Raw genomic sequence first — 18,790 nt, 5'->3', positions numbered from 1 at the left:
TATATTTTCCACAGATGAATAGTGTAAACTTTTAATAGTATTTGCCGACACCCTACAGTCATATTTTTGGCACCAGTAGAGTAGCTATATAATCACACCTTCTCCGATGTTGGTTACAAGGCGGTACATATGTAAATTAGGTAAGAGAATATCATTTTACCATTGGAGTATTAAAATGAGAGTGATGTCACCGTATCCCCTTAATAATCCCGCCTCCTGAATCCAAGTGATTGACATGGGGGAGGGGACCAGTAACTTTATGATCAAACTGTATCAATGTAGAAGCAACAGTCATTTTTCACACTTTGGCCATCATACACCATATCAAATTGAATGAAAAACATTATTTTCACTGTTCATGACCTTTATGAATCAATTAAATAGAAGTTTAAAGTCATTAGCTGCCGCAGAGGTCGTGGTCAAACAGTAGAGTTTACTTCTGATCCTATGGGCCCTGGTCAAAAATAGTACACTATATAGGGAAAAGGGTGCCATTTCAGATGCAGCTATACATTTGTTTCACCAACCAGCGTTACATCGGTGTTAAGTGACCTCTCTCACGGGAAGCTGTGACCGCACTTGGGTAATTCTATAATTGCGTGTGTGTGTGTGTATGTGTGTGTGTGTGTGTGTGTGTGTGTGTGTGTGTGTGTGTGTGTGTGTGTGTTTCTCACATATGCAGGTAGGGTTTTAATTTGGCTTCAGATAAATGCCATTGGTTGGCCTACACCGGTAGTCTCTGGCATCTCCGGACTGATTAAATGAATGGAGGGTCATGGTGGTGTCTGAGGCACAGCACTACACACAGGCAGACAGCAGAATGAAACGTCTGTACTGGATTGTTTGTATGTTGTAGGTCATTAGCAGAAAGGGTAGGTAAGGTGTATTCATGTCAATGCTAAAGAGCGGTATGAATCGTTTGCTTCTGTTAAGAATCTTTACTCTTGAAGGTATGTTTAGTATTTACACTAGCATTCGTTTCTTCAGAAGTTAATATCTAGTTGCTTGCTCTGGGCCTTGTGTGGCTCCTCCTGATCAAACCAGGGTGCCTAGCTTTGAGAGAAGAGCGGAGGGGATTAAAGTGCCTCGTCATGCAGAGGTACATCTTGTCTCCCAAATGGCACCCTATTCCCTATATAGTGCATTATTTTTGACCAGGGCCCATATGATTCTGGTCAAAAGTAGTGCACTATATGGGGAATAGGGTGCCATTTGAGACATGGCCATATAAGGTGCATTGAAGTGGTTTCTAACCCACTGAAGGAGGAGCGTTATGAGCAAGCATGTGGAGGAGCTGGAGTTATCCTGGATCCGCTTACGCACAGCATCACTCAGGGCCAGTACACAGGGTCACTGTGTGGGAATCAGAGATGTGTACATACACCACTCTCAGATGCTGCATACAGCAGATCACACTGCATTCAGTGTGCGTGTGTGTATTTGCGTGCCCATTAATAGCCTACCGCTCTTATCCAGAGCTTTGGCTATGGATCTTGTGGTACAGTTTGGATGTGAGCCATCAATTCTCCCTCTTAGAAACAGTCAGACATGGCATTTTTCCACATTCTCTGTTTCCCTTGTCAGTGGGTGAAGACGTTGCCCTGTGGTTCTTCATTTCTATGCATATTGATTTATGAGAGTAAGTGAGAGTTGAGAGTTCTGTAAATTTCCCGATATCTATCAGATCTTGCCAGCAAGACAGTGGAATGTCCTCTGAGTTCCAGCAGGTGGTTTTAGACTAGCTATATTTTAAATGTGGTTGAAGTGTATTATTAGGCTGAGATTCAAGGCATATAGCGCAGCATGGTGGTCAGCCGACAGAGTTTTCCATTGGCAGGCTCCACAGGATAACTGGCATTTTTTTATGCAGTTAGAACTCGACATAGTCAGCCATTTCCCTGAAGGTAGTTGTATCCCCCTCAGATCTGCTGCATGTCAATGGATCTGACCTGTGACCTCCTTAGCTCTTTACAGTGACCTACCATAGTCTACATTTGATCATAGGAAACACACTCTACATATCAATCAATGGGTTTCATGGACTATGGTAGTTGTCCTAGCTATACTGTAGCTACAGTAGTACCGTATCCACAGAATTTACAGTTCTGTGCTGGGAATTGCCAGGGACCTCATGATACAATATTATCACAACTTGGTGCTGATACGACATGTATCGCGATTCTCACAATTTATATGTATTGCGAATCGATACTGTGATTTTATTGCGAATCGATGTTCCAAAGATATTGCTCACCATATGTCTGCTGCAGAGAGACAAGAGAGAGCCAGGAGAAAAATGAGTTTTTATCGTTCATGTAATTAAAATGTCTGAAAACGAATTGGCTCCCTATTTAAAAAGATGGAGAACAATCTATGAAAGAAAAATACTAGCGTTTTGGTGCAGGTACAGCAAACTAACACAATTAATTAAGAACACCAAGGTACACTAAGGTAACCTGCCTAAATGACTACCGACCTGTAGCACTCACTTTTGTAGCCATGAAGTGCTCTGAAAGCATGGTCTTGGCTCACATCAACACCATTATCCCAGAAACCCTAGACCCACTCCAATTTGCATGAAACCCTAACAGATCCACAGATCTCTATTGCGCTCCACACTGCCCTTTCCCACCTGGACAAAAGGAACACCTATGTGAGAATGCTATTCATTGACTACAGCTCAGCGTTCAACACCATAGTGCCCTCAAAGCTCAGCAGTGATCACCTGATCACCGACAATGAGAGAGAGACTGAAATTTGGCATGGGTCCTCAGATCCTCAAAAGTGTCTACAGCTGCACCATCGAGAGCATCCTGACTGGTTGCATCACTGCCTGGTATGGCAACTGCTCGGCCTCTGACCGCAAGGCATTACAGAGAGAAGTGCGTACGGCCCAGTACATCACTGGGGCCAAGCTTCCTGCCATCCAGGACCTTTATACCAGGCGGTGTCAGAGGAAGATCCTAAAAATTGTCAAAGACTCCAGCCACCTTAGTAATAGACTGTTCACTCTGCTACCGCACGGCAAGCGGTACCGGAGTGCCAAGTCTAGGTCCAAGAGGCTTCTAAACAGCTTCTACCCCCAAAACATGAGACTCCTGAACATCTAATAAAATGGCTACCCAGACTATTTGCATTTCCCCCCTCTTTCATGCCACTGCTACCCTCTTATCTATGCATAGTCACTTTAATAACTCTACCTACACTACCGTTCAAAAGTTTGTGGTCACTTAGAAATGTCCTTGTTTTTGAAAGAAAAGCTCATTTTTTGTCCATTAAAATAACATAAAATTGATCAGAAATACAGTGTAGACATTGTTAATGTTGTAAATGACTATTGTAGCAGGAAACGGCTGATTTTAAAAAATTACTACAACTTAGTTTAGTAGTCATTAAAACAATTTTTTCAACCACTCCACAAATTTCTTGTTAACAATCTATAGTTTTGGCAAGGCAGTTAGGAAATCTACTTTGTGCATGACACAAGTCATTTTTCCAACAATTGTTTACAGACATATTATTTCACTGTATCACAATTCCAGTGGGTCAGAAGTTTACATACACTAAGTTGGCTGCCTTTAAACAGCTTGGAAAATTCCAGAAAATGATGTCATGGCTTTAGAAGCTTCTGATAGGCTAATTGACATAATTTGAGTCAGTTGTAGGTGTACCTGTGGATGTATTTCAAGGCCTACCTTCAATTTCAGTGCCTCTTTGCTTGACATCATGGGAAAAACAAAAGAAATCAGCCCCAAAAATTGTAGAACTCCAAGTCTAGTTCATCCTTGGGAGCAATTTCCAAACACCTAACAAGTACCACGTTCATCTGTACAAACAATAGTACCCAAGTGTAAACACCATGGGACCACGCAGCTGTTATACCGCTCAGGAAGGAGACACATTCTGTCTCCTAGAGATGAACGTACTTTGGTGCGAAAGGTGCAAATCAATCCCAGAACAGCAGCAAAGGACCTTGTGAAGATGCTGGAGGAAACGGGTACAAACGTATTGATATCTACAGTGAAAAGAGTCCTATAATCGACATAACCTGAAAGGCTGCTCAGCAAGGAAGAAGCCATTGCTCCAAAACTGCCATAAAAAAAGCCAGACTACGGTTTGCAACTGCACATGGGGATAAAGTTCGTACTTTTTGGAGAAATGTCTTCTGGTCTGATGAACAAAAATATAACTGCTTGGCCATAGTGACCATCATTATGTTTGGAGGCTTGCAAGCCGAAGAACACCATCCCAACTGTGAAGCACAGGGGTGGCAGCATCATGTTGTGGGGGTGCTTTGCTGCAGGAGGGACTGGTGCACTTCACAAAATAGATGGCATCATAAGGGAGGAATATTATGTGGATATATTGAAGCAAGATCTTCCAAATGGACAATGACCCCAAGCATACTTCCAAAGTTGTGTCAAAATGGCTTAAGGACAACAAAGTCAAGGTATTGGAGTGGCCATCACAGACCCCTGACCTCAATCCTATAGAGCATTTGTGGCCAACCAACCTGATTCAGTTACACCAGCACTGTCAGGAGGAATGGGCCAAAATTCACCCAACTTATTGAGGGAAGCTTGTGGAAGGCTACCCAAAACATTTGACCGAAGTTGAACAATTCAACATCAACAGTGAAGAGGTGACTCTGGAATGCTGGCCTTCTAGGCAGAGTTGCAAAATAAATGCCGTATCTCAGATTGGCCAATAAAAAGTAAAGATTAAGATGGGCAAAAGAACACAGACACTGAACAGAGTTAGATTGGTGCTGGACAAGTGGGAAATGTGTACAGGGTAAAAGGGATCTTGAAGAAGAAAGGCTATCACTCCATTTTGCAACGCCATGCCATAGCCTGGGGTAGGCTGTCATTGTAAATAAGAATTTGTTCTTAACTGCCTTGCCTAGTTAAATAAAGGTTAAATAAAATAAAAACCCTGTGGACGGCGCTTAATTGGAGCCAATTTCCTCCCACAACAGGACAATGACCCATAGCACAGCTCCAAACTATGCTATAACTATTTAGGGAAGAAGCAGTCTGCTGGTATTCTGTCTATAATGGAGTGGCCAGCACAGTCACAGGATCTCAACCCTCTTGAGCTGTTGTGGGAGCAGCTTGACCGTATGGTAAGTAAGAAGTGCCCATTAAGCCAATCCAACTTGTGGGAGGTGCTTCAAGAAGCATGGGGTGAAATCTCTTCAGATTACCTTTACAAATTGACAACTAGAATGCCAAAGGTCTGTAAGGCTGTAATTGCTGCAAAAGGAGGATTATTTGACGAAAGCAAAGTTTGAAGTACGCAAATATTATTTAAATAAAAAAAATCATTATTTATAACATTGTCAATGTCTTGACTATATTTCCTATTCATTTTGCAACTCATTTAATTTTTTTCATGGAAAACAAGGATATTCCTAAGTGACCCTAAACTTTTGAACGGTAGTGTACATGTACATATTATGTAAATTACCTTGACTAACCGGTGCCCCCGCACATTGACTGTCACGTTCATCATAACGAGGAAACCAAGGTGCAGCGTGATATGAATACATCTTTTAATAAAGAAAGACCACTAAACAAAATGACCGTGAAGCTATATAAACCGAATGCTGACAGGCAACTACACATAGACAATAACCCACAAAACCAAAATGGCAACCTAAATCGGATCCCCAATCAGAGACAACAATAAACAGCTGTCTCTGATTGGGAACCAATTCAGGCCACCATAGACCTACATATACCTAGACATACTAAAACCCCATAGATACACAAAAGCCCTAGACAGGACGAAAAATACCTGGACAATACAAAAACTAAACCAACCACCCTTGTCACACCCTGACCTAACCAAAATAATAAAGAAAACAAAGATAACTAAGGTCAGGGCGTGACATTGACTCTGTACTGGTACCCCCCTGTATATAGTCTTGCTATTGTTATTTTACTGGTGCTCTTTAATTACTTGTTACTTTTATTTCTTATTCTTTTTCATAATTTTTCAACTGCATTGTTGGTTAGGGGCTTGTAAGTAAGCATTTCACTGTTGTATTCGGCACATGTGAATAATAACATTTGATTTGATTTAAGGCAAGCCTAAATAAGTTCAGATGTAAAAATGTGCTTAACAAGTCACCTAATAGTTGCATGGACTCACTCTGTGTGCAATTAAAGTGTTTAACATTATTTTTGAATTATGTTCTCATCTCTGTACCCCACACATACTGTACAATAATCTGTAAGGTCCGTCTGTCGAGCAGTTAATTTCAAACACCGGAAAGAATGGCACCTATTGGTAGGTTAAGAAAAAACAGACATTGAATATCCCTTTGAGCATGGTGAAGTTGTTAATTACACTTTGGATGATTAATCAATACACCCAGTCACTACAAAGATACAGGTGTCCTTTCTAACTCAGTTGCCGGAGAGGAAGGAAACCTATACAGAATAAAAATATTCCGAAATATGTATCCTGTTTGCAATAAGGTACTAAATTAAATCGTATGTCCTGAATACAAAGAGTATTGTTTGGGGCCAACACAACACGTCACGGAGTATCACTCTTCATATTTTCAAACATGGTGGTGGCTGCATCATGTTATGGGTATGCTTGTTCTTGGCAAGGACAACAGTAGGGAGTTTTTTAGGATAAAAGAAACGGAATAGAGCTAAGCACAGGCGAAAACCTGGTTCAGTCTGCTTTCCAACAGACACGGAGAGACAAATTCACTTTTCAACAAGATAATAACTTAAAACACGAGGCCAAATATACACTGGAGTTGCTTACCAAGACTACATTGAATGTTTCTGAGGCCCTAGTTACATTAAATCAGCTTAAACATCTACGGCAAGATGTGAAAATGGCTGTCAAGCAATGATCAACAACCAACTTGACAGAGCCTGAAGGATTTAAGAGACTTACCCAGAAAGATTCACAGCTGTAATTGCTGGCAAAGATGATTCTAACACTCAGGGGTGTGAATATTATTATGTACATTCGATTTCTGTATTTCATTTTCAAAAAATGTGCTAACACTTCTGAAAACATGTTTTCACTTTTTTTATTATGAGCTATTGTGTGTAGATGGGTAATAAACAACAGCATTTAATCAATTTTGAATTCAGGCAGTTACACAACAAAATGTGGAATAAGTCAAGGGGAATGAACACTTTCTGAAGGCACTGTATATCGTCGAAAATGTTTTTGTCACACCCTGACCATAGTTTGCTTTGTATGTTTCTATGTTTTGTTTGGTCGGGGTGTGATCTGAGTGGGCATTCTATGTTGTGTGTCTAGTTTGTCTGTTTCTGTGTTTGGCCTGATATGGTTCTCAATCAGAGGCAGGTGTTAGTCATTGTCTCTGATTGGGAACCATATTTAGGTAGCCTGTTTGGTGTTGGGGTTTGTGGGTGATTGTCTCCTGTGTCAGTGTTTGTTCCACACGGGACTGTTTCGGGTTTACACGGTTTTTGTAGTTTATTCATGTATAGTTTTCTTAAATTAAAAACAAACATGAATTTCAACCACGCTGCATTTTGGTCCTCCTCTCCTTCGACGGAAGAATCTCGTGACAATTTTGCACAAGCACACTCAGGAATATTATCTGGTTTCATCTGAATATGCTCTTTAACCATTTCTCTCTGCCTCAACCTAACAGGATGTTTAATGTTATTGTCGTGGCTGGTGTATCAGACACCAGCAGTTCTAATGACTGTGGTGATTAAAGAGGAGTGTTGGTTTTAAATGAGTTGTTTTTATAGCAGAAATGTCACTGAGTCTGGTCTAGCCGTGGGTGATTTAGAGAGAAGAGAGAGAACACTACATCTAATCACACAGTCCGGTATGATGAGGCCATTCAAGTAGCTTGAAGTTTTCTTGGGAAGAACATAATTCAACTTTAAAAAGGTATATTTACTGAATTGGCCTTATCTGCCTGGAAGGCTATACAGTGAGGCAGCGGTGGTCAGTTCACTTTAATACAGCTGCTTAACCTCAGTCGGAGAGTTAACTTGTTATGTCTGCACTGCTGTTTGAATGTTTAGCTAGCATTATTTTAATGAATGATTGATGGGAGAGATCAGTCAGCTCTGGTGAATCACTAACTGATGATAGCTTGACTGAACTCTTATCTCACAAATCAAATGCCCCACCCAAATATCCAACCAAAGAAACATCACACCGAAATGACCTCAAATATACCTCAAGATATACAAGATATCATCACATTAACTTACTAAGTGATCACATCTGAATATCACATTTTAATGGTAACATTTTAATCATCAGTTGTCAACCTCTAGTCGTCACAGAGTCCGTTCCAGTCAGACCAAACCTAATAATTTATTTAGGCTACACACCAGCCGAGCCGTGCTGTCTGGGTTAGACTGTACATGCTAAATAAGGTGGGGGTTTAGGAATATGAATGGCTAGAAAATACTGGATTACATGTAGACAGATGTCTGTGATCTGCAATGAAAATGGAAAATAAAGTGCAGTATATCTTGTCTTATTTTGGAAGAGGACTATTTGAGGATTAGAAGAATATTCGTAGTTAGAAAAGATGAGTGGGGTATACATGTGCACAGGGCATTTATTTGAGAAAAAAATCACTAGCTCTCTACACTTACAGTGAGGGAAAAAAGTATTTGATCCCCTGCTGATTTTGTACGTTTGCCCCCAGACAAAGAAATGATCAGTCTATAATTTAAATGGTAGGTTTATTTGAGCAGTGAGAGACAGACTAACAACAAAAAAATCCAGAAAAACGCATGTCAAAAATGTTATAAATTGATTTGCATTTTAATGAGGGAAATAAGTATTTGACCCCCTCTCAATCAGAAAGATTTCTGGCTCCCAGGTGTCTTTTATACAGGTAACGAGCTGAGATTAGGAGCACACTCTTAAAGGGAGTGCTCCTAATCTCAGTTTGTTATCTGTATAAAAGACCCCTGTCCACAGAAGCTATCAATCAATCAGATTCCAAACTCTCCACCATGGCCAAGACCAAAGAGCTCTCAATAATGTCTGGGACAAGATTGTAGACCTACACAAGGCTGGAATGGGCTACAAGACCATCGCCAAGCAGCTTGGTGAGAAGGTGACAACAGTTGGTGCAATTATTCGCAAATGGAAGAAACACAAAAGAACTGTCAATCTCCCTCGGCCTGGGGCTCCATGCAAGATCTCACCTCGTGGAGCTGCAATGATCATGAGAACGGTGAGAAATCAGCCCAGAACTACACGGGAGGATCTTGTCAATGATCTCAAGGCATCTGGGACCATGGTCACCAAGAAAACAATTGGTAACACACTGCAGTGAAGGACTGCAGCGCCCGCAAGGTCCCCCTGCTCAAGAAAGCACATATACAGTGGGGCAAAAAAGTATTTAGTCAGCCACCAATTGTGCAAGTTCTCCCACTTAAAAATATGAGAGAGGCCTGTAATTTTCATCATAGGTACACTTCAACTATGACAGACAAAATTAGAAAAAAAATAAAGAAAATCACATTGTAGGATTTTTTATGAATGTATTTGCAAATTATGGTGGAAAATCATTATTTGATCAATAACAAAAGTTTATCTCAATACTTTGTTATATACCCTTTGTTGGCAATGACAGAGGTCAAACGTTTTCTGTAAGTCTTCACAAGGTTTTCACACACTGTTGCTGGTATTTTGGCCCATTGCTCCATGCAGATCTCCTCTAGAGCAGTGATGTTTTGGGGCTGTTGCTGGGCAACATGGACTTTCAACTCCCTCCAAAGATTTTCTATGGGGTTGAGATCTGGAGACTGGCTAGGCCACTCCAGGACCTTGAAATGCTTCTTACGAAGCCACTCCTTCGTTGCCCGGACGGTGTGTTTGGGATCATTGTCATGCTGAAAGACCCAGCCATGTTTCATCTTCAATGCCCTTGCTGATGGTAGGCTTTGTTACTTTGGTCCCAGCTCTCTGCAGGTCATTCACTAGGTCCCCCCGTGTGGTTCTGGGATTTTTGCTCACCGTTCTTGTGATCATTTTGACCCCACGGGGTGAGATCTTGCGTGGAGCCCCAGATCGAGGGAGATTCCATTTCCTAATAATTGCTCCCACAGTTGATTTCTTCAAACCAAGCTGCCTACCTATTGCATATTCAGTCTTCCCAGCCTGGTGCAGGTCAACAATTTTGTTTCTGGTGTCCTTTGACAGCTCTTTGGTCTTGGCCATAGTGAAGTTTGGAGTGTGACTGTTTGAGGTTGTGGACAGGTGTCTTTTTATACTGATAACAAGTTCAAACAGGTGCCATTAATACAGGTAACAAGTGGAGGACAGAGGAGCCTCTTAAAGAAGAAGTTACAAGTCTGTGAGAGCCAGAAATCTTTGCAGAGGGGTCAAATACTTATTTCCCTCTTTAAAATGCAAATCAATTTATAACATTTTTGATTTGGGATTTTTTGTTTTTGTTATTCTGTCTCTCACTGTTCAAATAAACCTACCATTAAAAATATAGACCGATCATTTCTTTGTCAGCGCGCAAACGTACAAAATCAGCAGGGGATCAAATACTTTTTTCCTTCACTGTAACCGCATACCAAGATAAAACATTGTGGTTATAACATTGTGAAGTTTTCACTGGCACTGGCCTTAGTCTGAGCTGGTACGTGCTTCTTGCTAGGGCATTTACATGTACTGTTGACTGTTAGAAGATATAGCACTCAGTCACAGTTGCTCTAGGGATTCATCTCAAATGGCATCCTAATTCCTACATATTGTTCTACTTATGACCATGGCCCATAAGCAATAGGCTACTCTTTGGGAAACAGACTAGATGTTGGGTAACATGAGAAATGGTACAATGATACAGCAAAAAGGACAGCTTACTTTACTCGAAAACCAAAGCCACAGAGGAGTCCCAAACCCTGACATCACTACTTTCTCCAGAAGTATCTTCTTAAATTGTGCCATGCAATATGAGTGGTGTTTAGGTGCTCTTTACCAGAATGTTCCTGGAAGAATAGGGAGGCCCCAGTGCCTAGAGGGTTTAGGAGAGGCAGAATTTATGAGGTAGTTGAGAGCTTTTCATGTTCCTCTCCTTTGATTATTTTGTATGGATCCAGAGATGTGGTTCAGTTCTCTCTCTCTCTCTCTCTCTTTGTATCTCTCTCCCTCTGTCCCCCTCACTCTATCCTCGCTGTCTTTCACTCCCTCCTCGCTGTCTCATTCAATTCAAGGGCTTTATTGGCATGGGAAACATATGTTAATTAAAATTGCCAAAGCAAGTGAAGTATATAATAAACAAAAGTGAACTAAACAAAAACTTACAGTAAACATTACACTCACAGAAGTTCTGTCTCAATCTCTCTGTCTCGCTCTGTCTCTCTCTGTCTCTGTCTGTCTCTCTCTCTCTCTCTCTCTCTCTCTCTCTCTCTCTCTACTCAGAGCCTGTCTATGAGGCTGTACGCTGCTGAGTCATCTTGGGTTGAACAGAGAACATCTGCCCTCTCACTCATTCTACTGCGTACCCAGGGCTCAGCTCAGTGTACAGAGAGGGAGATGAGGGAGGGAGGGAGAGGAAGACAATGTTGAAGGAGGGATGGAAAGCTAGATTAGGGATGGAGTGGGAGATGGGGGGGGGGGGGGTGGGTGGAGAGAAGGATGGAGAGAGACTGGGGATAGGGATAGGGATGGAGAAAGACACAGGGTGGGAGAGACGGATGGCGATACCAGGACAGAGGGCGAGAGGGATGGAGAGATGAGGGGGAGAGCTAGATAGATGAGAGGAATGGAGAGAGCTATGGGAGCATACGGATGGAGAGAGAGAGTTTGATCTTATCACCAGCTATTCTTTATATTGCAGATCTACTGTCCTGCTGCTGCTGCAGTATATCCTCAATGTGAGCTATCTGCTTACATACTATACAGTTGAGGCGTACTGCAGCACAGTTTGCGGGGTGCCGCAGGATTCTATGACACGTTATTTATGTGTCAGCCATTGTTGCCAGAATGATGCAATTTACCACAATCTGCCACCATCTACCACAAACAGGCTCCAAATAAGCTCCAAACTTTTAAAGGAAGAACCACTGTACACTCTCCCACTCCTAACCCTGGCCCCTGGTCTCCAAGTCCAACATAACCTGCCACATCATCATCAGCCATTCAGGTGGCTAGACTCCTGTAGCTTCAGGCTCTTTTTTTCTCACACAGATAGACATAGCTGACTTTTGGCAATCACTTGGCAGTGCAGTGTACAGAGTACCATTTCTGTATTCACAGAAGATGACTCGTTATAGCTAGAAGATGGGGTCGGAACAAAAGACTTTAGCTTCCTGTTTATTGCTCTCAGAACCAAGGACAGCAGTACAGGGACTTGAGGGGATTGTGACTTCTTGTAAGACGTCTATTGTCCCTAACATCTTTTGGAGAAATCTTCATGATATGCCTCTTTTCTCGTTTCTGTCTGTTTTTCCCTTTAGATTTCTGTGTGGTAACTGTGGCGATCTGCTGCTGCTGTAGCCATGTTTAGGAACAGCCTGAAGATGTTGCTGACGGGCGGCAAGGCCAACCGCAAGAAACGCAACAGTGGTGAGTCTGACCCCTGACCTTTAACCTCTGACCCCTAGCCTCTGAACTCCGTCTGATCTCAGCAAACAATGACCCTTATCAGAAGAACAGTGGCTGTTTATGGAAGGTTGTTAGGATCGTACTGCGTCAGCGCTAATAGCCTTCCATTGGTGTTCAATAAGTAGTGCTCAAAATAGTCACGTGACATCAGGCTCATCTATAGGTACACCTTGTTGAACATAATGAGAGGCTTCGCAGAAACCCATTGAGATTACAGATTTAATTTGTTTTGTAGAGTTGATTCTTGGCTGATGACACTTTTAACACAAGGCATATTATCCTAAACCCTCATGCTTAACAGCCACACAGTGCTCGTTGTTCCTATAGTACACTTCAGCTCACTCTATGCACTCATTTATGTCACTCAACTCTTAATGCTCTCATTCAGAAGGAGAGAACTTTGATGTGGCTGTTCAGCCAAAGTCAAGAGCAACACTTTCTGAACGCTTCATCTACTCTGCTCTGCAGCTGCATAGATGGGAGATGTGCAGTAGATCTTATTTGAATGTAATAAGTTTGGTGTTTATGTCCAGGCAGTGTAACAGCCGCCCTCAACAGTTCCCCTAGGTATGCAGGGCTACATCCCAAGTGGTATCCTATTCCCCGTTTAGCACCCTACCCATAGCGCTCTGGTCAAAAGTAGTGCACTGGCATGACAGGGTCTTCATTACAGAGGAGAAATGTGCCGGCTATGGGATTTTGCTAGGCCCGCCACTCTGCGATTTTCTGCGTATAAATGAATCTTGTCATGTCCTGCATGTGAAAACAGCTGAAATGTTGAACAGAAAGGCTGGGATATCTTGTGTCACACATTGTCAGTCACACCCATCCTATTGACTACATCAATTGACTAACGTAACGCTCTGGTGTGTTCCAGCACCTTTTGCTGCTTTAACTTGGAATAATCAATCGCACCAAATAGCCCAAACATTGTTATAAGACAGATGCTTTTTTTTATATGAGGATGCTGTGTATATGAGGATAAGGGCCATCTCGCTTCACATCACTGATTTAATCCTACTTTGTGGTTATAACATTACACACCCACTAATAAGGTTTGAGTGGTGTGCATGTAAACTTTTTTGTTTACACCAATCAACAAGTACATGTTATATTATATAGAGAGTATGGAGTGCCTCATACAGTGAGTCCAAAATGGCACCCTATTCCATATATTCTCTATGGGCTTTGTTCAAAGGTAGTGCACTATAATGGGAATAGGGTGTTATTTGGGATGTAGATGGAGTCTCCAGCACTGCAGTATGGGGTGCCTCATACAGTGTGTTGTGAAGCTGGGAGTCACCATTAGGTAACCCTCTCCTGTAGTCTCCAGGGAATGTGATGTGAGTCAGTTATACTGGAACTCTCTCTCTCTACCCCTCTTTCTTTCTTCCTCTCTTTCTCTCGCTGCATAAAGAGATGACTATGTCCTTCATCTGCATCTCAGTTAGATGGTGTTTGTTTGTAAGAGTTTTGTGGCTGTCACTTCACTGGGAGTCCACTTACTGCCTGACACACACACACACACACACACACACACACACACACACACACACACACACACACACACACACACAGTAGAACGACTGTGGTTGTAGAGAACAGAGCTGAGTGAAATTGGCTAATTGCAAAGGGATTACAGGCAGCAACAGTGCAGTTAACATGACTGGCATACAGAATAGGGTTATTATGACGTGCTATCTCAAGACAGACACAGCTGATTGGTTTATTGGTACATGTGTGGAGTGCGGCTTGGTATGTTGTTGGATTCATATCACAGCACTGAAATGGAATGTTAAGATGGACCTTAAAATCTTATGCTGGTCTCAAGGATGAGTGGAAATATTTCAGACATATTTGAAAAGCAAGAACATTACATTCTCTCAGAGCAGGAGTTGTGTTGTCACCACATAGAATAGAGCTTTTACAGCACCCCATCTGTTGTAGTCTGCTATGAAACTCCTTGGGCTGTCCTTGGGAGGCTGGAAGAGCAGCAGGACTTCCCTTCCCTTCCCTTCCCCTGTCTGTCTGTCTGTCTGTCTGTCTGTCTGTCTGTCTGTCTCTCTGTCTCTCTGTCTCTCTCTCTGTCTCTCTCTCTGTCTCTCTCTCTGTCTCTCTGTCTCTCTCTGTGTCTCTCTCTCTGTCTCTCTCTCTGTCTCTCTCTCTGTCTCTCTCTCTCTCTCTGTCTCTCTCTCTCTCTCTGTGTGTGCCAGGAGCTCTTTCGATAATGAGGGAAAACACCACCAGTTAGTCTGCCTGTCAAATACACAGTGCAAACCTTATGCTTCTCAGTCAGTCAATAATGTAAATGTTATTCTATCAAATCACATAGGCAAACTACACTTGATTTTCATTGAAATATCAACAAGTCTATGAAATATCATACACTGTATGCTATTCTCAGTGTTATTACGGAGTAGACTGCTGTTGAGGATGTCAATAATCGTTGTCATCATGTCTATCAGTACAACATAAGTATTGCAGCTGACAGGTTTCCTGCTCTTCTATCTACACAATACTCAAGATTGTCTATTTCACTGAACACAAGTAGTCTCATTAGATCTCAGTAAAAGGCAAGTGTTACTAGCATCACTTGATGCAGTGTCATCTTCAGACATCAGATAGGCTTTGAATAACCTCTTTGTTTAGATGATGATATGGATATTGAGAGACGTCTGACTAGGACACTGGCATACGATTAACAAAAGATCAGAGTTTAAGACTCCTACATCCCCAATAACATACTATGTAGAATAATGAAGAAATGTATTGGGCATGCATTCTAGCTGGTATGCGAGTGGGGATATGGGACGTAGCCCAAGATTGGAGGGTCCATCCCTTCTGCTGGCATCTGACACATGGGCCTGAGCTGACTGACAGGGTGAGAGGGGTGAAGAGTGGGAGAGGGATGGATAGAGAGAGATATGGAGCCCAGAGAGAGAGGGATGGAGGGGAGCGATGGAGAAAGGGAGCTCAGGTTGAGATGGTGAGAGGTCACGAGGGATAGATGGAAAGGGATTGACGGTGAGTGTCTAAGAGGATTGGATAGATATCACAGCATTATGGTAATATCTTAATCCTGCGCTACGATTGGCTGGCTGGAAATGTTGCCTTAATACTTCTGTCTCTCCAATACTCTCAGATCTACAGGAGTGGCTGGGGAATAAGGGTTAAACCTGTATGGACGAAGAGTAGGTCCATTTGGAATGTGCAGTGACAACTCTGCAGCTTTGAGACTAAAATGGGGTTCAGTTCTAGAATACAGCAAATGACAAACTATTCCCTTTATAGTGCACTGCTTTTGGCCAGGGAACATGGTCAAAAGTAGTACCCTTTAAACAGAATAGGGTGTCATTTGGGACTCAGTCATACCCTCCAGCAGGCTACGGTAGCCTTCTGCTCTGTCTATGCTGTATTATTGATGGAGGCCCTTAATGAACACTCAGACATGCCTTCAGTCTGTGGGCGGGCCACTTGAATTAATTAAAAAGATTGGCTGCTCCTGATTGGCTTGTCCTACTTCATACACATAGTGTGTCCAAAATGGCACCCTATTACCTATATAGTAGACTACTTTTGACCAGAGTTCTATGGGCCCTGGTCAAAAGTAGTACGCTATAAAGGGAATAGGGTGCCATTTGGGATGTGCACACAATAACGTCCCCTTCCTGTATTAACAAAGTCCTAAAAATGAATGGTTGAATTAAAGTAGAGTCACCACAGAGACCTGGTGATGTTGGATACAGTGAGAGGATACAAGAGGATCAGCCACACCACACGTCGGGTTATCAGGTTTATCCTTAAAACCCCATTAAATCCTCTATGTTTTCTAGATTAGCTTTGAAATATGTTTTATCCTCTAATGAAGGATAATACATAATGTATGGGCTCACTTGAAAAGGAGACCTGGTTCTCAATGTGACTTCCCTGGGTAAATAAAGGTGAAATAACATGAAGACGTTCTCTGTGCAGCATAAAGACAATAACACAGACATTGGTTGAATCATACACAGTGCTGTTGTGCGCTTCTCCAATTGCAGTGTTGTTGTAAAGTCCAGAAACAGCCCTATGACACTAGGAGCATTGTGTTCCACTCCCTAGCTGATCCTATGATTTTGGTTTGAAAAGACCCAGCAGCATTAGATAATCAGTCTTTCAAACACTGGCCTCTCCATGAACACTTATATTATTGTTAGTTAGCAGATCTGGTATAAAAAATATTCAGTGTCCAAATGGCAAACTATTCCCTTTATAGTGCACTGCTTTTGGCCAGGGCTCATGGTCAAAAGTAGTACACTTTAAACAGAATTTGGGACTCAGACATACCCTACAGTAGCTCTCCTATCATGTTTATTTCATCTAATGGCCATAAACATGTACATTAAACTGGCATGTAAACAGCATCTGTACTCTGTAGCTAGTGAATTAGAAAATATCATGTATCCCAAATGGCATATAGGGTTCCATTTGGGATGCAGTCAGTATCTGTAGCCAGTGAAGGGGAAAATAAATAATGAATCAATATGGTGCAGCACAGCTGTGGAAAGGGAAACACTGACATTTGTAACTAAGGACGACAGCAATGCCTTGTCTGTCTAATGTACTGGATCTTCTCCTACAGTAGGCTGGGCTAAAGCATGTTGTTAAGCGTTATTTCAGTCCCAAATCATCCTATCCCCCATGGAGTACACTACTTTTGAACAGGCCTAGTGCACTATCTAGGGAATAGGGTTGTGAATGCTTAAACAAAGATGGGATCCTTAACGTTAAGAAAAATTCCTAACTGAAAAAAAGTGCATTTTTATGATATATTTTTTCTTTGTTTTAATAGAAAACCCAAAACATATTTTTTTAAATGCCAGTTTAAATGTTAAGAGCACTTGTCCTTTTGTCACATCCCTAATAGGGTGCCATTTGGGGGACAACCTTTGTCTGCTGTTGACATTTCATCTGCATTCAGTAGTGTGAGGGGGCTGTATAGACAGAGGCAGTGAACTGCTACAGCCCTGTCTTACTGAAGCTAGTCTTGTTGTTCGTCCAGGATGCACAGGGTTGTTCTGTTGTCATCAGATGAGAGAAGGAGATTAGCCATGTTTATGATGCCGTATGTCGTAGACCACTAGTTTTTGTACTTATTTTTTAAAGCTCTTCTCAGTATCACAATATTAACAACACAATTATTTATGATCTTCTAAAGCTAGAGTTCTATTTTGGTTTAAGTACAGCATCCACCATCAATATGCTATTGTGTGGGTGGCCCACAGGTGTAACCTAGCACTTCTGAAAGAGCAGTCAGTGACAGCAGGGTGGACTCCACCGTGCAACCTCCTCATTGGTCGCCGATGACCTCATCACTGGGCGCCCAGGTGATAAAGCACAGGTGACACTGCTGCCTTCCGAAGGTATAAAACAATCGACCCCGTCTCTCTCGGTGGAAACATGCGCTTAGTGATGCCCTCATCACCAGGCACCTGTAACCTCATCTGGCCTCATCACCGGGCAATCATGTCAACAAAGTGGCTGGAAACAGAATGGTGGCCAGAAACAGAATGTCCTCTGAAGGTCAGAAATGTCAGAGGAGAGGGTGGCGAGATACAGTGCCTTCGGAAAGTATTCAGACCCCTTGACTTTTTCCACACATTGTTACGTTAAAGTCCTTATTCCAAAATTGCTGAGAAATGTTTACATTTAATCCATCTACACTCAATACAGAAATGCCTTATTAACATAAGTATTCAGACCCTTTGCTATGAGACTCAAAATTAAATTGAGCTCAGGTGCATCCTGTTTCCATTGATCATCCTTGATGTTTCTACAACTTGATTGGAGTCCACCTGTGGAAAATTCAATTAATTTGACATGATTTGGAAAGGCACACACATGTCCCACAGTTGACAGTGCATGTCAGAGCAAAAAGCAAGTCATTAGGTCGAAGGAATTGTCCGCAGTGCTCAGAGACAGGATTGTGTCGAGGCACAGATCTGGTGAAGGGTACCAAAAAATGTCTGCAGCATTGAAGGTCTCCAAGAACACATTGGCCTTCATTATTCATAAATAGAAGTAGATTGTAACCAGCAAAACTCTTCCTAGAGCTGGACGCCTGGCCAAACAGCGCCTGGCCAAACGGAGCAATCGGGGGAGAAGGGCATTGGTCAGGGAGGTGACCAAGAAGTTGACCAAGAACCTG

The 18,790-nt window shown here is 42.2% G+C and overlaps 1 protein-coding gene across 1 annotated transcript in view; it reads left to right on the top strand.

Annotated features, from left to right (window-relative positions):
• LOC139376797 (tetratricopeptide repeat, ankyrin repeat and coiled-coil containing 2b) overlaps positions 1 to 18,790 on the top strand; it is a 224,320-nt gene that overhangs the window by 64,025 nt on the left and 141,505 nt on the right. The window contains exon 3 of the mRNA XM_071119726.1: positions 12,456 to 12,564. Within this exon, the coding sequence (XP_070975827.1) occupies positions 12,498 to 12,564 (67 nt within the window). The 5' untranslated portion in view covers positions 12,456 to 12,497. The remainder of the gene's footprint in view (positions 1 to 12,455; positions 12,565 to 18,790) is intronic.

Source organism: Oncorhynchus clarkii, chromosome 20 (genome assembly GCF_045791955.1).
Source record: "Oncorhynchus clarkii lewisi isolate Uvic-CL-2024 chromosome 20, UVic_Ocla_1.0, whole genome shotgun sequence".
Taxonomy (NCBI): domain Eukaryota; kingdom Metazoa; phylum Chordata; class Actinopteri; order Salmoniformes; family Salmonidae; genus Oncorhynchus; species Oncorhynchus clarkii.
Note: the sequence above shows the minus strand (reverse complement) of the source record. Positions and strands in the feature narration are given on the sequence as shown.